The sequence below is a fragment of the Peromyscus maniculatus genome, chromosome 13, assembly GCF_049852395.1.
Source record: "Peromyscus maniculatus bairdii isolate BWxNUB_F1_BW_parent chromosome 13, HU_Pman_BW_mat_3.1, whole genome shotgun sequence".
In the NCBI taxonomy this organism is placed as follows: domain Eukaryota; kingdom Metazoa; phylum Chordata; class Mammalia; order Rodentia; family Cricetidae; genus Peromyscus; species Peromyscus maniculatus.
Window position 1 is genome coordinate 39,195,686 of NC_134864.1, and position 27,423 is coordinate 39,223,108.

At 56.5% G+C, this 27,423-nt stretch overlaps 2 protein-coding genes across 5 annotated transcripts; one reads left to right on the forward strand and one right to left on the reverse strand.

The window, feature by feature from the left end:
• The first annotated feature begins 339 nt into the window (after positions 1 to 339).
• On the forward strand, positions 340 to 20,945 carry Obsl1 (obscurin like cytoskeletal adaptor 1). Of its 3 annotated transcripts, XM_006972135.4 has the most exons (21): positions 378 to 1,631; positions 2,941 to 3,210; positions 3,290 to 3,541; positions 3,687 to 3,989; positions 4,109 to 4,405; positions 6,365 to 6,637; positions 8,612 to 8,884; positions 9,462 to 9,734; positions 12,672 to 12,944; positions 13,686 to 13,961; positions 14,036 to 14,323; positions 14,485 to 14,760; positions 15,350 to 15,619; positions 15,751 to 16,023; positions 16,943 to 17,209; positions 18,012 to 18,124; positions 18,656 to 18,812; positions 18,954 to 19,115; positions 19,442 to 19,546; positions 19,862 to 20,131; positions 20,814 to 20,945. In XM_006972135.4, the coding sequence occupies exons 1-21, from the start codon at positions 620 to 622 to the stop codon at positions 20,819 to 20,821; spliced, it is 5,691 nt and encodes a 1,896-aa protein (XP_006972197.1). In that variant the 5' UTR covers positions 378 to 619; the 3' UTR covers positions 20,822 to 20,945. The 3 variants fall into 3 exon arrangements, with proteins under 3 accessions (XP_006972199.1, XP_006972198.1, XP_006972197.1); XM_006972136.4 differs by lacking the exon at positions 14,485 to 14,760 and having other exon boundaries at positions 348 to 1,631; XM_006972137.4 differs by lacking the exons at positions 12,672 to 12,944; positions 13,686 to 13,961; positions 14,036 to 14,323; ... (8 more) ...; positions 19,862 to 20,131; positions 20,814 to 20,945 and adding an exon at positions 10,130 to 10,419 and having other exon boundaries at positions 340 to 1,631.
• A 135-nt stretch (positions 20,946 to 21,080) lies between these two features.
• Positions 21,081 to 27,399, reverse strand: Tmem198 (transmembrane protein 198). Of its 2 annotated transcripts, none has more exons than XM_006972138.4 (5): positions 27,017 to 27,399; positions 26,509 to 26,713; positions 23,728 to 24,303; positions 22,298 to 22,500; positions 21,081 to 21,970 (listed from the first exon to the last, which is right to left on the reverse strand). In XM_006972138.4, the coding sequence occupies exons 2-5, from the start codon at positions 26,672 to 26,674 to the stop codon at positions 21,833 to 21,835; spliced, it is 1,083 nt and encodes a 360-aa protein (XP_006972200.1). In that variant the 5' UTR covers positions 26,675 to 26,713; positions 27,017 to 27,399; the 3' UTR covers positions 21,081 to 21,832. The 2 variants fall into 2 exon arrangements, with proteins under 2 accessions (XP_006972200.1, XP_076406110.1); XM_076549995.1 differs by lacking the exon at positions 21,081 to 21,970 and adding an exon at positions 22,052 to 22,179 and having other exon boundaries at positions 27,017 to 27,313.
• Between the last annotated feature and the right edge of the window lie 24 nt (positions 27,400 to 27,423).

Here is a 27,423-nt window from a genome sequence, read left to right on the forward strand (position 1 = left end):
TTCCTAAAATGTGTCGTTTGTCAGGAAGACGGAATGCACCAACCCCCTCCGACTTTCTGGGGCTCCTTTCAACCCCAGCAGCTGTTCGGGCCAACGTGGGAGGGAAGACCTGGGGCTGGGGCTCTGGGCCGAGGGCAGGTGGTCCCGCCTGCTCTATACTTAGCCTGGAGGAGCCAGTCTGGGCTCTTGTCCTCCAGCTGTGTCATCAGAGAATATTTTTGGGATTGGCAGCTGCAGGCGCCTCTGCCACTCAGGCCCAAGCCTGGCCGGCAGTTGGGGACCTGGCGGCTGGAGGTGGGAGGGAGGAGGGGGAAGAGGCCCAGGCTTGTGGGAGGGGGCTGGGAAGAGAGGCTCCCGGGAGCAGGAAGCCAGGCCGCGGGCAGACTAGGCTGCAGGGCCCCTCGCTGCACAAGCAAACAGGAAGGACTGCCCCCTGAGCTCTGGGCTCTGGGCCCGGGAATCGCCGCGCAGCAGGGCTGCAGGTCGGGTCGAGGGGAAGGAGGCGAGCCGACACCGGAGGGCACCGGAGTTCCACGGGTCCCCGCGCCTGCTCCGCCACGCTCCGGTCTCGGCTCCCGGCCTTCCCGCGCGCCCAGGCAGGCCATCTGCAGCGGCCGCGATGAAGGCCGGATCAGGGGATCAGGGGAGCCCCCCGTGTTTCCTGCGCTTCCCGCGGCCCGTGCGGGTGGTAAGTGGCGCCGAGGCCGAGCTCAAATGCGTGGTCCTGGGGGAGCCGCCGCCCACCGTCTTGTGGGAGAAAGGCGGGCAGCAGCTAGTGGCCTCCGATCGCCTGAGCTTCCCGGAGGACGGCGCCGAGCACAGCCTGCTGCTGAGCGGCGCGCTGCCCACCGACGCCGGGGTCTACGTGTGCCGCGCCCGCAACGCGGCAGGAGAGGCCTACGCGGCGGCCGCGGTGACCGTCCTGGAGCCCCCCGCTCCAGAGCCCGAGCCCCAGTCCTCTGATTGCCCGCTGCAGCCTCCGGGCACCGGGGAGAGCGCCCCGGTGTTCCTAACGGGGCCCCAGTCCCAGTGGGTGTTGCGCGGGGCGGAGGTGGTGCTGACGTGCCAGGTGGGAGGCCTCCCGGAGCCCAAGCTGTACTGGGAGAAGGATGGGATGGCCTTGGACGAAGTGTGGGACAGCAGCCACTTCGCGCTGGAGCCGGGCCGCGGCGCCGATGGCCAGGGTGCGAGCCTGACGCTGCGCATCCAGGCTGCGCGGCTGCCCGATTCCGGGGTGTACGTGTGCCACGCCCGCAACGCGCACGGCCACGCACAGGCCGGCGCACTACTCCAGGTGCACCAGCCCCACGAGAGCCCGCCCGAGGACCCGGATGAGGCCCCGGTATCCGTGGTGGAGCCTCTCAAGTGTGCACCCAAGACCTTCTGGGTGAACGAGGGCAAGCATGCCAAGTTCCGCTGCTATGTGATGGGCAAGCCGGAGCCCGAGATCGAATGGCACTGGGAGGGCCGCCCTCTGCTCCCCGACCGCCGCCGCCTCATGTACCGCGACCGCGACGGTGGCTTCGTACTTAAGGTGCTCTACTGCCAAGCCAAAGATCGTGGGCTCTACGTGTGCGCGGCGCGCAACTCGGCGGGCCAGACGCTCAGCGCCGTCCAGCTGCACGTGAAAGGTAGAGCACCGGGTCTCTAATGTCCTCGGAGATCCTCCTTGCTCATGTCCACCTCCGTGTCCTGGGGAAATACTGAATTCCCATTTCCTGCCTGCCTCCCACCCTCAGGGATGCGGATTTAGACGTCTCCAAGACACTTGAGACATTCTTAGCAAACTACCCAGGCAGATGTTGAAAAATCACTAAAACCACTAAATTTAGGAATAGATGACTTGTGTAAAACTTTCAAGTCCCACACTCTCATCCTCTGCTCTTTTAGGCCTCCTTTCCCAACTGGATTCCCATCGGCAGGCAGCCCTGTCTGTAAGATAAAAGGAGCATTTTATGAGTGTAAATAACTAAGTCTAAATTTGTAACATGCTAATCAGGGAGAACAAGGGGGATGCTGTATTGAAAACACACATTTGGAGTGGAGGCTGTGTTCACAGCTTCAGGCCCGGAATCTGTTGGGAAGGCCCGTGCAAACCTCCCTGGGGCAACTGCTCATTCACAGGGGAGATAAGTTTGCTAGAGGAAAAGTACCCGGCAGTCTCTATTCTTTCATTAATCTGCTGTTTAAGTTTGAAAGAAGATGAGCGTAAAAGGGGGCGGGGGGAACAAAACAAAAACAAAAAAGAAATTTCCTAACGTGTTCTCAGGACTCATGAACAGAAAATCCAGAGAAAACAAAACACACCCGGAAGTCACACTGAAGCTAATGTCCTCCTTGACAGGACTTGGTCACAACCTGAGCGATTCCACTTATGCTTTCTCCTTCCAAGGAAAACATGTCGGGAAGTTCCCTGGGGTCCTGCCTGGCACTTCACCAAGTGTGTGGTACCTGCAGTGTCCTCATGGGCACAACTCAATGTGCCCAAACTTGCCAGGCCAGTGCGACACTGGGCCGTCCTCAAGAAGTTCCCTCAAGGCAACTTCTCCAAGTGGCACAAAAACCTGTTTCCCCAGCTCAAGTTAGCTCCCTGTTTCTGAATTACGGTTTCGAAATGCTTGGGGTGCTATTAAAGCAAACTTCAATGCAGACCCTGGCAGAGTTAGGGAAAAGTTGTAGAGTTGGGGAACAGTTTGAAAAAATCACGACCCCGGTCCAGCTCTTACCCTCCCTCTCCCCATTTAACACACAAGCAAACTGATGTGTTCAAAGTGATATGGCTGGTGAGCATCACGGTCAGGCTGGAAATTAGGCCGTTTGACTCTGCTGGGAATTTGGCTGTCATCCCCAGCCTTGTGGGAGGAGCAGATAATGTCTGGTACCAGCAGACCCCCTCAGCTGGTTCTTCTGAGCCTTCTCTCACTCTCCTCTTTTCTGCAGAACCCCGCCTCCGATTCACAAGGCCCCTCCAGGATGTGGAGGGCCGAGAGCATGGGATTGCGGTGCTGGAGTGTAAAGTACCCAACTCTCGAATCCCCACCGCCTGGTTCCGAGAGGACCAACGACTCCTACCCTGCCGCAAGTATGAGCAGATTGAGGAGGGCACCGTGAGACGCCTCATCATCCACAGACTGAAGGCGGATGATGACGGCGTCTATCTGTGCGAGATGCGGGGTCGAGTGCGCACTGTGGCCAACGTGACGGTCAAAGGTCAGCTGGCCAGTGGGAGGAGGCTGAGGCGGAGGTGGTGTCTGGATCCTGGGCTGATGGATTCCCATCCGCCTCTCAGGACCCATCCTGAAGCGCTTACCCCGGAAGCTTGACGTCCTGGAGGGAGAGAATGCAGTGTTGCTGGTGGAGACCAGAGAAGCTGGGGTCCAGGGGTCCTGGAGCCATGATGGGGAGGAGCTACCAGCCACCTGCCAGAGCAGTTGTGGTCACATGCATGCGCTGGTCCTTCCAGGGGTGACCCGAGAAGATGCTGGCGAGATCACCTTCAGCCTGGGCAACTCCCGTACCACCACCCTGCTCAGGGTCAAATGTGAGAGCATGAAGCCCTATAAACAGGAGGGGCAGGGCGGGAGGGTAGCCAGTTGCTGGCTCCTGGGTTGGCCAAGTGGATTTAAAGCAGAAGTGTTGCTGGGGGCTTGTGCAAGGCTCAGGTGGAAGTCTCGTCTGTGTCTCAGGTGTCAAGCACAGCCCTCCTGGGCCCCCCGTTTTGGTTGAGATGTTCAAAGGCCAAAAGAACACGGTCCTGCTGACCTGGAAGGCCCCCGAGCCAGCCCCAGAGACCTCCTTCATCTACCGCCTCGAGCGGCAGGAGGTCGGCTCTGAAGATTGGGTCCAGTGCTTCAGCATTGAGAAAGCCGGAGCTGTAGAGGTGCCGGGGGACTGTGTGCCTTCCGAGGGCGACTACCGCTTCCGCATCTGCACCGTCAGTGAACACGGCCGCAGTTCCCATGTCGTGTTCAACGGTTCTGCTCACCTCGGTGAGTTAAGCCTTTGCCCTTCTCCGACTCTTAGTCCTTAATGGTGTTCTTCCGCCCACCAGCGCCTGCCCCGCCTTGCCCTTGCTGGTTCTAACGGCCATGCCCTGTCTCTGTCCCAGTGCCCACGGCTCGCCTGGTGTCAGGCCTGGAGGACGTGCAGGTGTATGATGGGGAGGATGCCGTCTTCTCCCTTGATCTGTCCACCATCATCCAGGGCACTTGGTTCCTTAATGGGGAACAGCTCAAGAGTGATGAGCCCGAAGGCCAGGTGGAGCCCGGAGCCCTGCGGTACCGTGTGGAACAGAAGGGGCTGCAGCACAGACTCATCCTGCAGGCTGTGAAGCACCAGGACAGCGGGGCCCTGGTGGGCTTCATCTGCCCTGGTGTGCAAGACTCGGCGGCTCTCACTATCCAAGGTTGGTACTGGTGGACACCTAGGCTGATGGGTCCAAAGCCTACGATGTGCCTATTTCTCACAGCTGGGCTACAAGAACAGGGGCGTTCATGATGAGCGGCGATTGAGGGTTCAACTCACAGCACACAGAGCTTCTCTTAGGCTCATCAGTGTCGTTCCTCTTTGGGTTGCTTTAATCTGCAGTAATTCTGTCACATTGGGCTGGGGCTGGGCTCAGTGCTACAACACTCACTGCCTACCATGTGCAAGGCCTTGGGTCCAACTCGATACCACCAAAAAATAATGGCACGTGTCCTCTCTTTTGAGAGACATGGATCCTGGCCCTGGTCCCTGCCTGCTTTCCGTCCTCTTGTCCGATTGCCAACACTGTCTCCTAGCGGTTCACCTTGAGCCAGGCACACGACTTGGGCAACTAGCACGATCCTGCCAATGGCCCTTTAATACGAGTTCTTATGTCATTCCACTTGGCTTGTGGGAAGACAGACACAGGGAAGTTAAATGGCCTGCCCAAAGGTTGTTTGGCTCCAGGATCCATCCATCCATCCATCCATCCATCCATCCATCCATCCATCCATCCATCCATTCACCCACCCACCCATCCATCCATCCATCCATCCATCCACCCACCCACCCACCCACCCACCCATCCATCCATCCCCACCCCACCCCACACCCACACACCATGCTTCCTTTGGAACAAGTTGGGAAGGGAATGTAGCATCATTCAGGACTGGGGAAGCAGGTGCTAAAAATCCAAGGGCCATCCTAGCACTTGGCTGTCTTGCTACTGCTAGAGAACCTGAGGCCTTACCAGAGGTCACCTCCAGCATCAGAAGTCGAGAGCAAAGGCAGACGTTATCAAGAGCAGCGTTTCTAAACTCTAACCTAGGACCACTCACACCCAAGGCACCAGGAAAGATGGGCTCTTTAAGAACTCTTAGGGCCGGGCGGCGGTGGCGGCGCGCGCCTTTAATCCCCAGCCCTCGGGAGGCAGAGCCAGGTGGGTCTCTGTGAGTTCGAGGCCAGCCTGGTCTACAGGGCGAGATCCAGGACAGGCACCAAAGCTACACAGAGAAACCCTGTCTGGGTACTTTCGTTAAGCTCACAGTTCCGGAAACTGGAAGTCCAGTGTTGGTCAGCCCCATCAGTTCAGTCTCCAGTGACCCGGCCCTCAACCTTTCACTAATGACAGAATGACAAAGTAGAAAAGCTGTCACGATCAGAAGGAAGCAAGTGTGTAGAGTGAACTCGCTTTGTGGCAATGTCGTCAAGAACTGGCTGGGGTCCTTTGAGAATTGCTCCCACCAAGCCTCACCATCACTACTTCCTGTTCCTCCTCCCCTCCTTCTTTTGTTGTTTGTTTTGTGCTTTTTTTTTGGTTTTGGTTGGTTTTTGCTTGCTTGCTCGCTTGGTTAGGTGTTTTGGTTTTGGTTTTAAGACAGTGTCTCACTGTGTAGCCCTGCACCACCACACCCACCCGGCCCTAAGCTTCCCCTCTTAAAGGCGCCAAACACCACCACCCCTGGTGTTCTCTGTGTAGTTTTGGTGCCTGTCCTGGATCTCGCTCTGTAGACTAGGCGGGCCTCGAACTCACAGAGATCCGCCTGGCTCTGCCTCCCGAGGACCACATTTCCATCACCATGAACCTTTCAGCAACAACTCAGATCATATCCAAACCATAGCAGAGCACAATCCTTTTTTTTTTTTTCTTTTTTCTTTTTTCTTTTTTCTTTTTCCAAGTACAGGAAATTGAACCTAGTACCTTAAGGCTGTGCTTGACAGATGTCTTTGACCTCAGACCTGTTTTTAAAACCCTGACTGACAGCTGGGCCTTAGTCACTGACAGCAGCTGTCTTCCCCATGTATTCACCCCTGCGTAAGCACACACTGGAGAAAAAGATGCGTATCTGAGCAGAAGAGACCAAAGACATTGTCGGTGACCAGGTTTCTCTCCACACAGAAAGCCCAGTGCACATCCTGAGTCCCCAGGACAAGGTGTTACTGACCTTCACAACCTCTGAACGTGTGGTGCTGACCTGTGAGCTCTCAAGGGTGGACTTTCCGGCAGCCTGGTACAAGGATGGACAGAAAGTGGAGGAGAGTGAGAAACTCATAGTAAAGGTGGACGGGCGCAAGCATCGGCTGATCCTGCCCGAGGCTGACGTCCGAGACAGCGGTGAATTTGAATGCAGAACCGAAGGGGTTTCAGCCTTCTTCAGCGTCACTGTTAAAGGTCAGGAACCACGCTGGCCTTTTCTGGCTGAGGCTAATGCTGGGAGCCTGGTGACCCCTGCCCCTGTGGTCTGTTGGCTTGGTGGAGGTCCCCTTAAAAGGAGAGCTTTTTATTTGTTTCATTTTGTGGTATTTGGATGTGGCCTAGGGCCTCGTGGGTCTAGGTGAGTATTGCTGAGATACATCCCCGGTCCTGCATTTATGTCTTTAATCTCATGTATCCATATCATCAAACACACTTGCTCACCAGTGCATACACACCCTCTGCTGGATTGGGTGAGGGAGCTAACTGCAGCTGAGGGAAGAAGGGAGTCACTGGCATTTCTTCAGAACCTACCCTGGGGCTAGAGCTATGCTAGGTAATTTGAACCTATGCTATTTTGTTTAATTTCCACAACTCGATAAGGTATAATCTCAGCCGGGCGTTGGTGGCATGCGCCTTTAATCCCAGCCCTCGGGAGGCAGAGGTAGGTGGATCTCTGTGAGTTCGAGACCAGCCTGGTCTACAGAGAGAGTTCCAGGACGGCCAGGGCTGATAAGGAGTTACTGTGACTTCACTGCCATCACGTAGCCAGCAAGGACGGAGGCTTGGACACACCCAGGCCTGGCTTTTTCCTACTACCCGTGGTGGTTGAAGCGTGCAGGAGTGTCACGTGTATTGGTCCAGTGGTTCACACAAGACAGCACTGTGGACGCTTGTTGCAAATGCATGTTCCCAGGTCTCCTGGGATATCCGGAGTGGGGACATCCAGGACGGAGCCTAGGGGATCTTCTTTTGAGACAGCTGACAGGAACTCAGAAAGGTGGCACAGGCAGCTCTGAGGCCAGCCTCAACTACGTGAGACAAGAAGGGAGGGAGGAGCCCGCAGTGGTGGCGCACGCCTTTGACCCCAGCACTCGGGAGGCAGAGGCAGGCGGATCTCTGTGAGTTCAAGGCCAGCCTGGACTACAGAGCGAGTTCCAAGACAGCTAGTGCTACACAGAGAAACCCTGTCTTGAAAAAAAAAAAAAGGAGGGAGGGAGGGAGGGAGGGAGGGAGGGAGGGAGGGAGGGAGGGAGGGAGGCAGGGAGGGAGCTGACTCTCAAGGATGGTAGCCTAAGCACCACTGATCCCTTTGCGTAGAAATCCTGTTTCAACTCCATTACCGGGAGAGCTTGTGACCCCAACCTGCACAATCCTGCATATGTCCCTGTGACAGGGAACCCTCTACCCATGTCAGTCTGTTTTCTGTCACTGTAGTGAAATACCTGAGAAGTTCACTGATAATGAGAAAAGGTTTGTTTGGGAGATTCCAACCCAAGACCGAGGGGACCCATTGTTTTGAGACTGTGATGGATGGGGCCACTGGATGTCCAAGGCTGGGTTGTATGTGGCAGAACAAATTGCTCATCTTCATGGTCAGGAAATAGGAGGAGAGGGGGCTGGGATCCCAACAGCCCCTTTGAAGACTGGCCCCAGCGACCTAAGGTTTTCCCATCCAGCCAAGCCATAGCACCGTGATAGCACCAGACCGGCCTGCAAGCCCTTACTTAACACCTGGGCCTTGGAGATAGTGCCGGTATACAAAACACAGCCCTGACCAATAGGGCAGTTGCTTGACTCTGGCTAAGTCATCCTGCAGGCCTGTCCTGGCCTGTCCTTGTGGCGGAAACAGTAAACTCAGCCATGTGCCTTGTGATTGTGACCCTCCTTCGGCCTCTGTCGCTATTGGGTGCCACTGTGTGACCTCTCTGTGCCTCCGACCCTCTGGGTCCCCACCTCAGCCACCTGTGGGGCTCTGTGGATCACTCAGTGCTGTTTCATCTCCCATCATGCCTAAGCTGCCTGCCAGCAGGATCTCATGTCAGGTGGCCCCAAAGCCCGGCGTGCCAGGGCTTCAGTAACCCCCTCCTCCTTACCGCCAGTGCCCTCCCATGTAGAGACATGTCTCCTGGGTCAGGGGCTGTTTATGACCCGCCTCTGCTCCCCATCCAGATCCCCCGGTGCACATCGTGGACCCCCGAGAGCACGTGTTTGTACACGCCATCACCTCCGAGTGTGTCATACTGTCCTGTGAGGTGGACCGGGAGGACGCCCCTGTTCAGTGGTACAAGGATGGACAGGAGGTCCGGGAGAGCGACGTCATGGTGCTGGAGAACGAAGGGCCCCACCACCGCCTGGTGCTGCCTACAGCCCAGCCCTCCGACGGGGGCGAGTTTCAGTGTGTGGCCGGAGACGAACGTGCCTACTTCACCGTCACCATCACAGGTGGGACCAGCTGGAGTAGCTCGCGCACACGCTCGCTCCCGCGGGTCACTCGGCTAGCCTCCCTGCGCTGGCCAGTCCTGAGCACACTGGTCCTGGCTACTCGTCCCTAGGGAGCCCTTCCATCTCCATCTTCCAGGAGCCCCCCCCCCCCCCGCCCCAAGAGGGTTCCTTGGGGGACAAAAGTCCTGTTACAGAGCAGGTGGTACCCAGTGTGGAAGGGGTCAAAAATACCTGAGGCCCGTGGGGGGACCCCAGTTCCACCCGAGACCCAGCCTTCTTCTCACACATTTATTTCATTTTTTATTCAGTCCCTGTCTCATCCCAGAGAATGTGAACTGTTCTCACAGCCAAAGTCACCACAGTCCCCATTTTGCAGCTCCCACACGAAGTTTGGTGTGCTTTGGAGATCGTGGTCCTGCCTGCCTTTCTGACTGTGATGGTTATGTTCAGGGTTGGGTGGCTGTAGCTGTGAGTGACCGCCTGCAGAGTGACTTCTTCCACACACGGCAGACTTTCGAAGTGTAGGGGACCCCAGTCCCCCCCCTCTCAGCTAGCACCAGATGTCTCTGTCCTTTAGACGTCTCCTCATGGATCGTGTACCCCAGCGGCAAAGTGTATGTGGCAGCCGTACGGCTGGAGCGTGTGGTGCTGACCTGTGAGCTGTTCCGGCCCTGGGCTGAGGTACGCTGGACCAAAGACGGGGAGGAGGTGGTGGAGAGCCCAGCGCTGCTCCTGGAGAAGGAAGACACCATCCGTCGCCTGGTGCTGCCCTCCGTCCAGCTGGAGGACTCCGGCGAGTACTTGTGTGAAATCGACGACGAGTCAGCGTCCTTCACTGTCACCGTCACAGGTGTGCGCCCACGCCAGCCCCTAGAATCACCAGAGGACAGCCCCGGGGGTGAAGGGTGTTGAGTGGCCCTTCCCTCGCTCGCAAGCTTACCGGTGTCAGGGAGGGAAGTGTGGGTCGAGGGTGCATGCACCAGGGGGGCCCTGCTGGTTGAACCCGGAACCCCGGTTGGAATAAACAGGCCCTTCTCTCGTGTCAAGGCCAGGTCTTAGCTGTGCTCCATCACCAGCTCACGGACTGCACACCCCGTCTGGGCCGGTCACTGGGCCAGGTGCCTGGGCGACTTGGCCAGGGTGCTGCCAGACTAGCTAGGAAGACGGTTGTTAACCAGGGGTCGCAAATAGGGAGACTCTCTTGGTCTCCGTGCAGCCCACAGATGTGTTTTGTTTGGCCTGCAGAATCATACCAAAGTCAGGACAGTCAAAATAACAACCTGGAATTATGCGTCCTCTTGAAAAAGCCGAAGACCCGCCGGCTCTGGTCCCGTTTCCCCCCGTGGCGACGGACGGCTGGCACTGAGTAGCAGCTGCCCCATAATCTGGGGACCCCCCCATCCCTCTGTTCCACCCACCCTGCCATTCCCTTCTGCCTCTCCCCAGACCTCTTGAGCTATTGACTGAACCCTGCTTGGCCTCTGCAGTTTGCGACCCCTCTGTTAAACCAATAAACACACCAATAAACGCTCCAAGACACCTGTGATAAGTTACAAGCATGCTTAGGGTCGAGGACTCCACAGAGCAGACAGGTGGAGAAGACCTGGGAGGGAGTCACCCAGGGTGACTGTAATATAGGCTGGGCTCCATAGAATCTGCAGCGTATGGACAGACATGCATTTCCTTCCCAAAGGGCACAGCCGAGTAAGAAAGTCAGACACATGTCAATGTAGATCATCAAGGACAGCATTGGAATCCTAGGGCTGGCGGCTGCTGTCCTGGTCAGGGTAATGAAAATACTTACTCTATTGCAGCTAAGTTGAATGAAGGAGTGGGCAGAGAATATTCTAGCTAGGGGGGGGCAGAAGTGATGGTTGTTTTTGCCAGAGACTTCAGGATGGTAGTGGGGGTTTTAGGCAGTTCTGGGCATCGTAGAAGAACCCCAAAGGCACTGTGACAACCACCCCATTGTTCGTGGCCCTGTTACCTTTCTTCCCTGACCTGCCCAAGGAGTCCTGCCCAGACCGAGTTACTGACGGACTCCCACTCCCTATATCCCAGTTAGCGGAGTCCACAACGGCAACAAGGCCATGCACACATTCTGGTTTACAGCCAGCCACCTTTCACTGTCTTGTTCCCAGCCCTGGCCAGACATAACAGCCACAACCACAAAGCGCCAGGTGCCTCACAGGAAAGTTCACACAAATCTCGCCTCACCCCCAGGCCAGAGTGGATCAGGTCCCACACCAAATGGGTTCTCTGGTCACAGCTTTTTGCCAGCTCACTGCCCCAATCTGTGCCCCAGCCCAAGAAGCTGCCTTCTGTAATCTTCTGGCTCAGACACTCTGAGAAAAGAATCCCATGTATGGAGGTGTGCCCACAGGAGCTCAAGGCTGCAGTGTGCTGGGGTTGGGTCCTTCCACGAACTTCTGAAAAGTCTTAGTCAGGGAAGCTAGCAGTTCTCCATCCCGGCCACAAGGGGGCCCGGTGCATGCTAATCTGGAAACTTGATTCCCAGGGGAACAAGAGGGCGTGGTACCAGGGTAAGGTTGGGCTTGCTGAGCATCTAATAATACTGAGTTGGTTCCTCTTCTCTGGAGGAGTGGCCTGTGCTTGGGGATGAGATCCCCGAAGCAGCGTGTAGCATTCCTGGGAAATTTTTAGACTGGTCTTAGCAACTCTGGTGTGCGGGTACCAAAAGCATTCCCTGGTTGCCTCAAGCCTGGGCTTGGATTGCCTCCCACTGCCAGCAGCAGGAGAGCCTGCCTGGCACAGAAAGTGCTTCCTCCTGCCCCCAGGAACTGTAGTCAGCTGTGACCTTAAGGACAGCTCATTGCTGATCATTCTGTGCCTTAGTTCTTTCAACTGGAAAATGGAGACACTGGAGTACTTTCGATCCAGACATCACTATGAGGCTAACCCTGCCAAGTGCTTTGAGCCATTACTAGAGCATTAAGAAGTATCTGTCCTACAGATCCTGACCATCCCTTAGGCACAATTTTGAAAGCTCCAAAAGTTCAGTGCCCTTCTGGTATGGTGGTGTACATCTATAATCCCAGTACTCAGGAGGGAGAGGCAGGCGGAGCTCTGTGTGTTCCAGGCCATCTTGGTCTACACAGTGAGGTTCAGACCGGGCAGGGCTATGTAGTAAGGCCTTTTCTTGAAAGAAAGAAAAGAAAGGTTTGGCAGTCAAATTTATTTCACTAAGGCTGGGTGGTGGCGGTGCATTCCTTTAATCCTAGCCCTCAGGAGACAAAAGCAGGTGGATCTCTGTGAGTTCGAGGCCAGCCTGGTCTACAGAATGAGTTCTAGGACAGGCACCAAAACTACACAGAGAAACCCTGTCTTGAAAAAAAACAAAACAAAAAATTATTTCACTAGAACTGAGTTTAACTGCTGCATACTTAATTACTCTTTATCTGATTTATCTGGTAGGGTGTGTGTGTGTGTGTGTGTGTGTGTGTGTGTGTATTGTGAGGTGTGACTGTTATCTTTTAATATGTCTTGCTGAGGGTAAATACATTACACAGCAAAAAATAAATGTTAGTGGGGATAGTTATAAGGGATAGGTGCAGGGCCTGAAGGTGTCTTATAAGTGAGAAATGCAGCCTTCTTTTTAGACTCCAAACTATTCTGATTTCTGTAAAGACCTGGCCCTAGAGATTTCAGAGGACGGGACCTATTCCTTATCATTATGCTACTCAGTACTCAGTACTGTTATCACCACATGGGCAAGGGGGTCCAAATCATGCCCGTTGGTGACAGCCTTGTTTGCCCTTCTTCACAGAGCCTCCCGTGCGGATCATCTACCCCCAGGACGAGGTGACCTTGGTTGCTGTTAGTTTGGAATGCGTGGTGCTGACGTGTGAGCTGTCTCGAGAGGATGCTCCCGTGCGCTGGTACAAGGATGGGCTGGAGGTAGAGGAGAGTGAGGCCCTGGTGCTGGAGACGGATGGGCCTCGTCGCCGACTGGTGCTGCCTGCTGCCCAGCCAGAGGACGGGGGCGAGTTTGTCTGTGATGCTGGAGATGACTCAGCCTTCTTCACCGTCACCGTCACAGGTGGGTCGTTTCCGTGGGTAGCCTTCTTCCAGGGAGGGAGAGAGACAGGGTGCTGTGGGGCCGCCATCAACTCCCCTGACTTTCCTCATCTTAGGGGCCCCGTTGCCCCCTCCCCCATGCCTCTAGAGCGTCACAGCCTCCTCAGCCGTAACCATTAGAGCAGTCAGGCTGGGGCGGTGACCACAGGGCCGGTGAGAGGGAGCCCAGCCGTTAGGACCATTCATTCATGTAACAAACGCAGATCAAAACAGCTAGTACCTGCCTGACATCATCCTAGATGCTGGGGTGCAAAGTGAGCCGGTAAGCTACAGGTTCCTGTGCTCGTGGGACTCACATTGGGAAGGGGTAGACAGGCAAATAATGATAATGATAATAATAATAATAATAATAATAATAATAAATGTGGAACTCACATTGGGAAGGGGTAGACAGGCAAATAATAATAATAATAATAATAATAATAATATAATGATAATATATAATAATATAATAATAAATAGTTTATCAAGTAACAAAAGATAAGTGTGTCAGAGGCAAAGCATAACAGGGGAGGAAATCAGGATAAACGTCAGGAGGAGGAGTGACTTGATAGGTCTGGGTATGAGTCCGACCCGCTTCTTTGACCTTGGGCAGTCCTTTTCCTCATAGGAGCCCTCAGGTCCTTAGCTATAAAGTGTACTGGAGAGGCAAGGAGAGACCTTGAGTCAAAGTCATGTGCCCCTTTCCCTGCCCACCCACCAGCTCCACCAGAGAGGATTGTGCACCCAGCAGCCCGATCCCTGGACTTGCAGTTTGGGGCTCCAGGGCATGTGGAGCTGCGCTGCGAAGTGGCCCCGGCTGGGTCCCAGGTGCGCTGGTACAAGGATGGACTAGAAGTAGAGGTGTCAGACGCACTGCAGCTGGGTGCCGAGGGGCCTGCCCGCACTCTCACCCTGCCCCACGCCCAGCCCGAGGATGCCGGGGAGTATGTGTGTGAGACCCGAGATGAGGCTGTCACCTTCAACGTCAGCCTGGCTGGTGGGTGTGCCGGGCTAGCCTGGGGTGGGGAGGCGGGGGCTGGCTCGGACTCACGACCTCTTTTCTTTACGCAGAGCTCCCAGTGCAGTTCCTGGCCCCAGAGACCGCCCCAAGCCCGCTCTGTGTGGCTCCTGGGGAGCCAGTGGTGCTGAGCTGTGAACTGTCCCGAGCGAGCGCACAGGTGTTCTGGAGCCATAATGGGAACCCTGTGCAGCAGGGAGAAGGACTAGAGCTGAGAGCTGAGGGTCCCCGCCGAATCCTCTACATCCGGGCTGCAGACCTAGGTCATGCAGGTGTCTACACCTGCCAGTCTGGGCCAGCCCCAGGGGCCCCAAGCCTCGACTTCAATGTCCAGGTGGCTGGTGAGTACAGCCTGGGCAGAAAGCCTTAGAAGCACCCCATCCATACCCAGGGCTCCCCCACTTTCCTAAGACACCGCATCTATCCCCTTGCCCTGTTTCCCCAGCTTGTCTCCCTGCCCTCCCCACGGCCCTCCCAGTGACCCCTAGCTCTGACCCCACAGAGCCCCCGGTGCGGGTAGTGGCCCCCGAGGCAGCCCAGACGAGGGTTCGAAGCACCCCAGGCGGGGACCTAGAGCTGGTGGTGCACTTCTCCAGGCCAGGGGGCCCTGTGCGCTGGTACAAGGACGGGGAACGCCTGGCGAACCAGGGGCGGGTACAGCTGGAACAAGCCGGGGCCAGGCAGGTGCTTCGGGTGCGGGGGGCACGGAGAGGGGACGCTGGGGAATACCTGTGTGATGTACCCCAGGACAGTCGCATCTTCGTCGTCAGTGTGGAAGGTAACCGTGCACCCCTCACACCCATGGGTTTCTGGCACCCACAAAAAAAGACCATGTCCTGTCCTTCTGGGCTCTTCTCATCTACGTCTCACCCAACCTGTCTGTGGTTCCCCACCAATGCATGCATGACGTCACCCTGAGAGAGCAAACTCCTTTTCCCAGGACCCTAGCATGCTGTGTGGCCCAGCAGATAAGAACAGAGCCTCTAGAACCAACTTGCCCAAGGTCCAGCCCAGACTCTGCTCTCTGGGAGTTGTGTGACATTAGCTAAGTTGTTTTAATTTTCTGAGCCCCAACTCTGAAATGGGATAGCATGTAGGTTGCCATGACTACCAAATGCTGTAATGGGGCCCATAGTAAATGATGTATTGGTACTAGAGACTTGGGAAGAGGTGCCAGGCTGGGATTGCAGGAAGCTTACTAAGTGTGGCCAGGAATTGGCATCCTGGTCTTTGGGAGAAGCCCCATGACCAACACAGTAGAATCTTACTCAAGCTGTAGGGGGAGAATGAGGGCTTGAGTCCTAAGGAAGAGATGAGGAGAGAGGGAGGAAGAGGTACCCAGTTCACTGCCTCACCCCTCCTTCCAGAATCCCCACCAGTGAAACTAGTCTCCGAACTGACGCCCCTGACGGTCCACGAGGGCGATGATGCCACATTCCAGTGTGAAGTTTCCCCACCGGATGCCCAGGTCACCTGGCTACGCAATGGAGCTGTAGTTACTCCAGGGCCCCAGCTGCAAATGGTCCAGAATGGTTCAAGCCGCACTCTGATCATCCGAGGCTGCCAGCTCAAAGACACGGGGACCGTGACTGCCCGAGTGGGAGCCACAGACACAAGTGCCAGGCTCCATGTTCGAGGTTCAATGCTACTGAGCATAAAATGCTCCGTTCCCTGTCACCCCCCCTCACAATCCCGGCCTACAAGTGAGATAGCCTGGGCCAGCCCTCAACACCAGGGCTCCGTGACCTCCCCTCTTCTTCCCTTCCAGAGACAGAGCTGCTATTCTTGAGGCGGCTGAAGGATGTGCGGGCTGAGGAAGGTCAGGATGTGTGCCTTGAGGTAGAGACAGGCCGAGTGGGTGCAGCTGGAGCCATTCGCTGGTTACGAGGTGGGGAACCTCTTCCCCTTGATTCTCGCCTGACCACTGCCCAGGATGGCCATGTCCACCGCCTCTCCATCCATGGAGTCCTACTTACCGACCAGGGTACCTACGGCTGCGAGAGCCGCCATGATCGCACCCTGGCCAGGCTCAGCGTGAGGCGTGAGTGCCCTGTCTTCTCCTAATTCATCATCCACCTGGCTGGCCCAGAGTCCCCGAGACCCCCCCACCAAAGTGCCCCTTTCTGCTAAGGAAAGTCTGCCCTGGCCATCCCACTCAGGGGTTAGAGCCTGAAGACTCCCTGCTCAAAGCGAAACCTCTCTTTTTCTAATGTTTTCTGGTTACCTCAGAAGTCCCAGTGGACTTGGCTTTCCAACCCCCAACTCCCAAGATGGCTTTGCTAGCAACATAAATGTTATACTCCAGAAAGACTCTTCTGTATTTATTCTTCGAAAGAATGGCTGGCACATAGCACTTCTCACCCACCACCCCAGTGCTGGAGCCCTCATGCAATCTCTCTCAAACAAGTCTCCCTAAAAGTGGGGTTGATCTCTACTCTAGAGACTTGGAGGACGTTAGCGGAAATGTCAGCGTTTGGTGATTGGCTGCCATCGGTGGTGATAGGTGTTCATCACAGTCTAATCCAGAGCTTCCCTGCTCTTCATCTGGTGCAAACTGGGAAAACTAGGGCCAGAAAAAGTCAGAGCAGTTGCCAAAGATCACACGGCACATAACAAATTATATGGTAAAGCGAGGCCCCAATCCCAGCGGGTCTGGCTTCAGATTTCCTGTTCCTTCCGGTGTCATGACACCCCACACGTCTCACCGCCCCTCCAAACTCTAACAATCTTTTATGTGTTTTCCTTTTCCTAACCCGTACACCTCTCCCTTGACCAAATCTAGCCAATTATGTCTGTCCCTTCCTCCCACCTACCCAGCCTGAACTTCTATGGTTAGGACCTCTGATTGAGTGCTGGGGGGGGGGGTGGTGTGGAGAGTGCTAAGGGGTGGGCGAGCCCCTGAACCCTGATCAGAGCTAGAGCTGGCATCCCTCCCCTCTCTCTTCATCTACCCACACCAGCCCGGCAGCTGAGGGAACTTCGGCCTCTGGAGGATGTGACTGTCAATGAGGGGGGCAGTGCCACCTTCCAGCTGGAGCTGTCCCAGGAGGGTGTGACTGGAGAGTGGGCCCAGGGTGGAGTCCGGCTGCACCCAGGGCCCAAGTGCCACATTTATGCAGAAGGCCGTACTCACCGCTTGGTGCTCAGCGACCTGGGTCTGGCTGACTCGGGCTGTGTCTCCTTCACTTCGGATACCCTTCGATGCGCTGCTCGGCTCTCAGTGAGAGGTGTGGCCTCTGGGCCCCTGCCTGCTAATTTCCTGTGTGTGACCACTGACCTAAGCATGTGGCTCCTACTGACCACCCTGCCAGAGTGGGGGATCCCTGGACCCTTTGAATCTGTGTGGCCCCCACAGTGACCACCTTTGTGTCCAAGCCTGCAAACTGGGGCCATCTTGAAAATCCCATGTCTGTATGGTCCCTTAGTCTCCCGACCTGGACATGGCTCACTGACTATTATTCTAACTCAGTGGACCCTTTTGCTGCTTAAGTGTATCCCTTGTAGTTCTTCCACTGATGAGCCACTGAGGGTGCTCTGGTACTAACTCTGCCTGAGGGCCCCCATCTTTCCAGCCCTCCTGATTTCCTCGTGAATCACACCTCTGTGTGACTAATGGACCTTGGTGCTCTGGGGAGCTTTTATGCTCCTACCGCAAGCCCAGTGTCTTCAGCTATCCATTCCCGCTCCATGGCCACTGCTGTCCATGCATCCATGAGTGATCCCTTTGGTGATCCCTTCTTCAGCTTCTACCATTCCCCTCCAACCCCAGCATGTCCCCGGCTGATCGCCTCAACATGTGACTCCCAGCTCTCGTCACTCCTACCCCACTGGCCCTCTGGCCCTGCTGTGTCTCCCCCTCTCCGGCATCACCTTTGAACTTCCTGTCCTCGAATGTCCTCCACTCGCCAGCGGCCTCCACTGGCCACCTGCATGCATCACCGCTGATCTGCTCTGCCTGTGTGCTGTGCAAATGGGGCCCTCGTTCCTCACCCTTGTCCCTTGGCGTTGTTCCCCCTTACCCACTCCCAGAGGTCCCAGTGACTATAGTGCGGGGGCCACAGGACCTAGAAGTGACTGAAGGGGACGCAGCCACGTTCGAGTGCGAGCTTTCCCAGACTTTGGCTGACGTTATATGGGAGAAGGTCAGAGCATGGCCCTAGTGAAGACCTATCGACATAACCATAATTCGGGCAAGCAACTAACACTCCACTGGTCCTGTGAGGCTGGCACTAGGCTAAGAGGGATGGCACATTTAATCCTTACCACACCCTGGGAATCCGGTACAACTTGTTATCACCAGATTGGTTATCAAAGGAACATGTTCTGTGGGATGAACGGAATTAGTTGCTCAAGGGCAGACAAAAGGGGTAGAGCCTATGTTGGAAATCAATTTTTAGAATCCACACTCGGTGGGTCCATGCAGAGCTCTGGGCTTTCTGTGCCATTGGTGTCAAATCCCGGCACTAAAGTCCCCAGGGGATGTCACCTTCTCAGAGAAGTGACCGGAGAGGGAAGATGTGGGACAGTCCAACCCTAGCAGGGGAACACAAATGATCCCCACTGGTGGGCCCCTAGACAGCTTGGCATGCACAGAGGCCACCGCCACCTCGCAGGGCCTCGGCCTCCAGAGTCTTGCTGGGCTCGGTCTGACCGGCTGCAAATCCGGCCCTTAGGATGGGCAGGCACTGTCGCTCAGCCCGCGGCTCCGGCTCCAGGCCCTCGGCACGCGCCGCCTGCTGCTGCTGCGGCGCTGCACTTCCTCGGACGCCGGAACCTACAGCTGCGTGGTGGGGACGGCCCGCGCCGGGCCTGCGCGTCTGACAGTGCGCGGTGGGTACCCCAGGGATGCCCGGGGCTGCGGAAGGGTGTTCCCCGACAGTTTCCACACTTCTAGGGAGGGGGGCGTGGCGGGTGTGTGTCCTGGCTCCGCCCCGGCCCCGACTCACGCCCCCCCCCCCGGCTCCGCCCCAGAGCGCGAGGTGTCTGTGCTCCGCGAGCTCCGGTCTGTTAGCGCCCGCGAAGGGGACGGCGCCACGTTCGAGTGCACCGTGTCGGAGACCGAGACCACCGGGCGCTGGGAGCTCGGAGGCCGTGTCCTGAGACCCGGAGGTCGCGTCCGCATCCGTCAGGAAGGTCTGGTCGCTTTTCTACCCTCTGTGACCCCGCCCCCGTTACCTTGCCCAGGGTTCAGGCAGACTCCGCCCTATTAGGATTAGCTCCGCCTCTAGCTCGAGCAGGCCCCGCCCCACGGCCCCACTATCGGGTCTCCCGGACTTTCCTCCGCCGCCAGCAACGAGTCCAGCCTAGCTCCTTCTCGCTTCCTCTCTACAATTCCGCGCACCGACACTTCGGAACTCCCACCCACCCACCCCCCGGGACCTGCTCGGGTGCCACCCTCGTTCTCCAATCCTCCCGGGAAGCGGCTGAGGCCTCGCTCCTTTCCCCTCCCCCGCGCCCAGGGAAGAAACACATTCTGGTGCTGAGCGAGCTGCGAGCCGAGGACACCGGTGAAGTCTGCTTCCAGGCGGGACCCGCCCAGTCCTTGGCTCGGCTGGAGGTGGCGGGTAAGCTTCTGAGGCGAAGGCGACAGGGATGGGCATCATCTCCCGTCCTGGGACTGACTCACTAGCCGCTGGTCCTAGAGACGCTGCTTCCTTCATCTCTCCTCTTCGAGGGACTCGCTTGGGGCAGGTCACAGAGGGCAGCTCATTTCCTCGGGAGGAGACCGAGAGGAAGAGACTTTGAGCCGGGCATGCGGGGGAAACCGACTGGTGGCACGGAGGGCTTGTACCAGGAGTGGAGGTCGTAGGCAGGGAAGATACACCTCTCCTCTGGGGGCCGTGCGTGTCCTTATTAAGCCCCTGTCCCCCCAACCGCAGCGTTGCCTCTCCAGATGTGCCGCCGCCCACCTCGAGAAAAGACGGTCCTGGCTGGCCGCAGGGCGGTGTTGGAGGTGACTGTGTCCCGCCCTGGAGGCCACGTGTGTTGGATGCGGGAGGGGGTCGAATTGTGTCCGGGAAACAAGTACGAGATGCGCAGCCACGGCCCCACCCACAGCCTGGTCATCCATGACGTCCGACCTGAGGACCAGGGCACCTACAGCTGCCAGGCGGGCCAGGACAGTGCTGACACACAGCTGCGGGTTGAGGGTGAGTCAAGCCCACTGGGCAGAATCACAGGAACCGGATGCTGACCAGGCAGGGGGGGCCTCCTGGAAGCTTCAGTGCTGAGATACACCTATGAGAGGTTTTCCCCGGACTCGGGGCAAGACTCTTGGCAGTAGGTTCTGGTGCATGTGGGCAGGGGCAGGAGAGATCACACCCCAGGCTGAAGAGGAAAGGGAACCCTGAGTCTCAGAACTTTCCCTGACCTTCCTAGAACCTTTCCTGCTAAGGGCCTCTTCCCTCTGCTTCTGGTGCATGCTTGTCTCCCCAGAACACCCCATTCTACCAGTTGCTCTTCCCCTCACTCCCCACCAGTATCTGCTGGTACCTGTCCTTCACCCGCTCCTGCCCTTTGTCCAGCTGGCTGCTGCTCTCCTGAGTGGGTTCAAGAACAGCCTGGGCAAGCTCCTTCCATCCCTCCCCTCTTTCACATGGGAGGTGCCCACTGTACCCCAAATCTTGGCACATCTTTCACACATTTTGCTGTGTGTTCTACCCTACCTGCTCCCACCTTCTTGGCCCCACAGACACCCTTGACAGAGGCTCCGAAAGGGTGAGGACCCAGCTCTTCTTCCCCTTGTGGGTACCCAGACTCTGCCAGGGGGAAGAAATTGGCTTTGCCGTACTCTCCCCAACCCCGGTCCCACATGCAGTCATTCTTCTACAGGTGACTAGAAGACTGAACCAGACCAATGCCCTCAGACAGTTTGGAAAGGAGACGAGTACCCTTATGCTGGGCATGGTGGGAAGGGGGGAGCCGGAGGTATCAGGAAACAATTAAAACAACAACAACAACACACTACTGTTTGTGCCCACGCCTGTCTGTGTGCCATGGGAGGGCAGGTGTGCTGGGAGCCCCTTAGAGTCAATGACATAGCTCCAAGGTTGCAGGGTGTTTCCAACTTGGTTGATGGAAGTACCAGTTACTGAAGACTTCTGGCAGAGGCCACGTAGTTTGGCACATTTATAAAAGATGTTCAACGGGGTGGGAGGGGACAGAAGCATGAGGTGTCTAGGGTGGCATGGCAGACACCAGACATGCACCGTGCATTTCAGCCCTTCTCCCTCCATTCTCCCTCCACCCTCCTCCCAAACCCAACCCAGAACGGCACTCCCCACCCGCATCCCCTGCCACTGCCCTTCAGGCTGGTGGCTTTGCAGAGGCCAGGGGACCAGGGTGCGGGGTGCTGCATTAGCTCCATGGACAGTGACAGAGAACCCTTGCATGAGTGGTTGGAAGGCAGAGCACTAGGGGAGGCAGGCAGGCCTCCTCCTCCTCACAGACATGCAGGAGAGTGGCCTGTGGGACCCCAGCCGTGGGACGGGAGGCAGGGCTGGCCCTGAAGAAGTCCTGCCCATCAGAAATCTAAGGCAAGGATCCCAGCGTCCCCTCGAAATCCTACCCCTTTGCACACATACACGGGCAATACACAACCCTGAGCACATCCCAGTGGGCCTCACATCCCGAGTCCCTCGGGAGCTTGGACGGGAGCTTCTCCCTCAGGCCAGGCCTACCTAGCCTGAGACACAGCCTCCCTTCCGGTGGCTGGCCAGCCCTCTCCAAGGAGGGAAGGAGAGCCGGCCAAAGACCACAGGGCCGTGCAGCCGCAGTAGTGGTCTGGCAGGACGTCTCCAAGCTGGCAGAGTTGACGACTGCAGAGTAGTCTTTAGACGTTGGAAACATGACTACACCCTCACAGGGGGTCCCGAGCAGGCTGTCAGTGGCCCCCGGGACCCATACTCATAGTCCGTGTCCGTGGGTGAGGCCATGAAGGAGCTCAGAGAGCTCCCAGTCTGCCGGTCCCGGAAGCTCTGGATGTAACTCTGTGGGGATAAGCATGGGCATTGAGTACTGCCGCAGATCCACCTCTCCCTGGACCACCCAGGCCTGACACTCTCCTGACTTGCGCAAACCCAAGGCATCTCCACACTGAGTCCACAGCCCTAAACCGCACCATATACCATATCCACTTAATGTCAGTACTTGTGGACATCTACAAAGCGGGATCCATCAGGGCCCAGGTACAGAGGTTCTGATAGATAGAAAAACGGAGGCCTTTTAAGGCCAGGGTCCCCTTAGAAGGCTCAGTCCTGCATGGCTGGTCTACACACTCCTCCCACCCTGGAGCTGGAGGGGCTCTGGGCTCTCACCGGGGAGAGGACGTCTCCATTGAAGCGTTTGATGGGCACGGGCCTGCGTCTATAGGCAGGGTCCGGGGGACCAGGCCGCGGAGGTGCCCGAGGACCTCGGGAAGGAGCCCGAGGGGGCCTCTTCTTCCTCCGCTTCTCCTTGCGTTCTTCCTGCTGCCGGATCCGCATCAGCTGCACCCGCCTCCGCTGCCGGCTGATGACCACTGGAGAGAGTGGGTGGGGGGCACAGAAGACTCAGTTCACATAGCTCTTCCCTGAGCCCTCTCCCTCTCTTTCCCTCAGGGGGGCGTTAGGCTGGCACAGCCCCTTGCCTCTGACCCCCCACTTCCACCCTGTTACTTCCTTTCCTCATTTCCCGCCTCCAAGATGGCACTTGCCACAGTTTTTCTTTTCTTGCAAAGGCCTGTATGTGCAACACCCCTCCACAACTGGTGTTGCTGTTCCAATCCTAAGGCCTTGGGTGACTCCCAGGGCAGCCGCCATCACCTTTTTACTGGACAGCTGCTCCTTCACTGTTTCCTGTCTCCATTGACCTCCCAACTAATGCAGTGGTTCTCAACCTGTGGGTCTCAACCCCCTTGGTGAGACGACCCTCCCACAGGAGTCGCCTAAGACCATTTAGAAAACACATTGTCATTCGTAACAGTAACAAAATTACAGTTATGAAGTAGCAACGAAAATAAGTTCATGTTGGGGTCACCACAACCTGAGGAACTGTATGAAAGGGTTGCTTGCAGCATCAGGCAGGTTGAGAACCACTGCTCTAATGTGTTCTACGTTCCCAACATTAACCATGTCCTTTCCTCCCCTGCTCTGAGCCCTCCACGGGCATCTCACTGTCCTAACAAAATCCAGCCCAGAGGGTCCACACCATCAGCCTGTCTCGTGAACCGCACCTGCTCCAAGCTGCCTTCCTCGGCCACTCTCGCTACAGTGAACTCCATAAAGTTACAGTTTTATGTTTGTTACCTTGTATCCCTCCATACCACTCCGCACAACTGGAATTAACTTGTTGGTTTGTTTGCATGTTTCTTATCTCGGCTGCCCTGGATGTACCCCTGTAAGGGCACGAGCCCATGTCTGGTAGCGTTTGTTTGTGGTCCTAGGACTCAAACTCAGAGCCCTTCGCATGTTGGGCAAGCATGTACCGAGCTACATCCTCTGTCCTTCTTTCCTTTCATCTCTGCTCTGTCACCCCAGTGCCTGGAATGGGCTTGACCTACAGCCAGTGTCCCCCACATTCCTTTCGAATGAATATTGTTCCTTAGCCCTCATCTCCTAGACCCTGGCCGAGTCAGCTTCCTAACCGAGGCCCTCCCAGTTGGGGTGTGTATAGCTTCGGGTCCCGGCTCACTGACCCCTCCCTCACCTTACCCATCTCTGTCCATCCCTTCTTCTTCCCATGCCCACCCTAGCCTGTGCCCTCTCACCTTCCGTGTGGGAGTCCCTCTCGGTTGTCACCCTCCACTGCACCAGAACGCCCATCAGGCTAAGCAGGGGCCAGAGTACCAGCAGGGCCCAGCTCCGCCAGCAGAGGGGCGGCACAGGCGCAGCCCGCAGTCGCTCCACCACGTAACGCCCCAACAGGAGCAGTTCAGCAAAATAGTCGGCGGCCGTGGCGATGAGCGCAGCTCCGGTCACGGCGGTGGCTAGGGTGGTGAGTGGTCGGGGCCAGCGCAGCGTGAGCAGGGCACAGAGCAGGCCGCCTCCCAGCAGCAGCCCCAGCGGGCCCCATACAGAGCCAGGCTGGTAATAGGGTGCAGAGCCCAGTAGGGCGGCAGCAGCGAGCAGCAGACCCAGCAGCAGCCCCACCAGGAAGAGGCCCACGCTGCGCACCAGCATGGCTACCAGCCCGCAGAGAAGCCCAATGCCCAGGGCGATGCCTGCGCTTGCCCCAGCGCTCAGCTGCGTCTCCAGAACCCGCTCTCGGTAGCACAGCAGGAAGATGACCACTGAGCCAAACAGCAACCCAGTGAGGAAGAGGACTGCCTTGAAGCAGCGGTAACCTGGAGGGGAACAGGGGTCAGTGAGGGGCCAGAATGGTGTCTCCAGGCTGGAAGTCAGAGGGTTGGGAACATAGAGTCACAAGAAAATCAGAGACACGGGGGGCTGAAATAAGAAAATTAGAGGTCACAGGGCTCAGCAGTAGAGCTAGAGTTCAGGGGGGAGCATGTAAATGTTTGCTGGGAATCTCTGGAAAGAGGTAATTAATGAAATAATGCTTTGAAGTCTTTGAGGGTCAGAGAGTTAAGGATCACTGGGGTTGAGTAAATCAGTAATGGGTCAATGGGGTCTTTAGAATCATAGGGTTCAGAGAGATCACTCATTGGAGTTACAAGGGGATCAGCAATGGAGTCCTCTGAGGAGGGGACTAGTCAGAGATGAAGACTCTGGAAGTCAGAAAAGAAATGATGTACAGGGGTGAGGTCACATAAGTTTGTGGGAAGATGAGATCCTTTTATGGTCACAGGGCTTCAGAACTAAAGCACTGCTGGGAGGTTACAGAGACAGCAGAGCTGGGTTTCGGGGGGGGGGGACAAAAGTAGACGCATTGAGATTATTAAAGACAGAGGGAAACGCTGAGGCCAGAGAAGTGGGGTCAGATCACTAGAGACCACAGTGTGGAGGAATGGTCTCCTGATTGGAGTTGCAGGGATCAAAGAGAGCCAGTGGAGGGCGCTAGGATCCATATGGGGTAGTAGGGAATCCCAGAGGACTATGTGGAGAAGGTGTGGTTGTGGAGTTTCAGAAGAGGGGGTTATAGGGAATTTACACCCATCGGCAGTACCTGAAAGAGGGGCGGGGTGTAGATCCTGAACAGCTGGGAAGGTGGACGGCAGAGTTGGGAGTCAAGGAGAGACAGGGAGAGCAAAGAGAAAGATACTAAAAAGAAAAAGGAGATTTGGTCCCAAGAATGGGGGGGGGGGGTGTAATCAGATCCCAGAAGGTTCTGGAGTCAGAGAGGAGCAGAGTTTAGAAAAAGGCTCTGAATCCCACGACAGGAGCATCCAAGATGGGTAGGATGACATGGGAGCTGAGGCTAAGGAATGAAGCTATCCAGAGCACCATGCAGAGGGAGTGGAGATCATTGAAGACCCATTACATGTCCTAAACCCTTGTGGGGGCGGGGGAGCATTTCTCTTGCCCACTCTGTAAAAATGTAAAGGAAAGACCATCTGACCCACACCCCATATCCCCAACTGTTCTATTGGGAGGTATAGAGTCTGCCACACTCTGGCAAACCTGCCGGCCCTTTTGCCCAAACTGGTTCTGATACTTACTATCTTCTTGGAGGCTTTCTTTGGGTCCCTACTCATAGAAGGCAGGCTCCACTGTGAAGTTCTATAACTTTGTGAAGAATCCACTGGGCATTTACTCTAAGCTGTCACTAGCCCATGTGATAACCTTTGTGGAAATGAGAAAAAGGTACACTTTTCTTTAAGGAAGGCAGCCAAGACCTTGGGCCAAGACCTCGAGAGCTGTCAACTGGACCCACAGTCACCTGTTCAACTGAACTCCTGCAGTTACTGCGCACGCACGCACGCACGCACGCACGCATACAACCCACTGCACCATGTCATCCATACTGGCCCTGAGCTTCCATTTCTCTGCTTCAGCTTCCTGGATGCTGGGATTACAGACATACCACGCCCTCCCCCATACAACTCTTCACAATAACCATCCTTATGGGAGTCTGCCTTGTAGGCGATCTCCATGTGTGTGACTACCATCCAGCCCACACTAATATGTATCACAAGTGTGAACATTCTAGGTCTCGCCCCCACCATACAATATGCCCTGTTGTAAGGGACCATGCTTAACCACCATGCTAAGTGTTTTCACTGCTTAGCCTGGAGATCCAAACACATCTTCACTACAATAGCTACTGTCCTTTGAGTACCTACTAATTCATGTATATGAGACAAACATTGTTGCCTTTGTCCAGGTGAGAAAGCTGAGACTCGGGTTAATGTCCCTATTACACCACAGTGACTAACATATAGAGCCAGGTTCAAACTCAAAGAGCCTAAATTAAAAACCTCTGCTCCGTAGAATCTAGAGTCAATGATCTACAAATATATCTGGGATCAACAAGCGAAAGATACAGCCATGGGGGCGAGATGGGCTGGCAATGGTTTCGGGGAGGCACCAGAAAAGGAACCTCGGGGAAACAGTGGAGGGGCACAGGTGAGGAATGAGGGGGATCTCACCAAAGAAGCAGTAGACGACTCCAAACAAACAGCACATGATGCAGACGAGGGCCGGCAGTGCCTGATACCTGCGCTCCAGAGGCTGTTCACAGGGTGCACCCCAGAAGGCATCATCTGGCTCCGGGGGCAGCAGCTGGAACCGCAGAGTTTCCATAGTACCCGGCATAGTGCTGGGAATGGAAGAGGGTCACCCTCCCAGGTCAACCTGACGGGAAATCGGGGTCAAGAGTCAGTGGTGGGTCTCCACCAGGATAACAGTGCGAGTGGGGGAATTCAGCAAGGGCACGGTGGACAAAGGAACTGGTGCCCACATCAGGCAGCTCTGGAAGCGTCTCTGGAACGGGCAGCAAAGACAAAGGGAAACAAGTGCCCGGCTAGAGGCGGTTGGGATGGACTTAAAAGAGGGACTAGACGGGGCCAGGCGAGGGTAGGGCGCTGCTGGCAAAAAAAAGAGGCAAGCCCGAGCACCATCTGTGAGAGGCTCAATTTGGAATTGTCCAAGATCTACCTGGGCTGGAGGTGACCTGAGCTTCCGAGCAAGAGAGGCTGTTCAAGGGCCGGAGGAGCCGGGGTTGTGGGACGCCAGAGGCTCCTACTGACTGGGGTCCGGGCAAAGTCCGCCGCGCGAAGGGGGCTGCTGGGCCGGAGAGACAGGTCTCTGTGCGACGGCGTCGCCACTCCACCTCCAACACCGGCTGGCACTGCGGCCCCACGGCCGGGTGACTCGGACCCGGCCCGGGGAAGGGAAAAGAGCAGGAGCAGGAGCAGGAGCTCGGGTTGCCCCGGAGCCGCGGCCCCATGCCCCTGAGCCCGCCGGCGGCCTTTGGTGCTGATGGACAGCTCCGGCCTCTGCTCCTGACGTCACTCAGGGTGCACCATCCAGGCAGGGGCGGGTTGCATCTGACGTCACCCGGG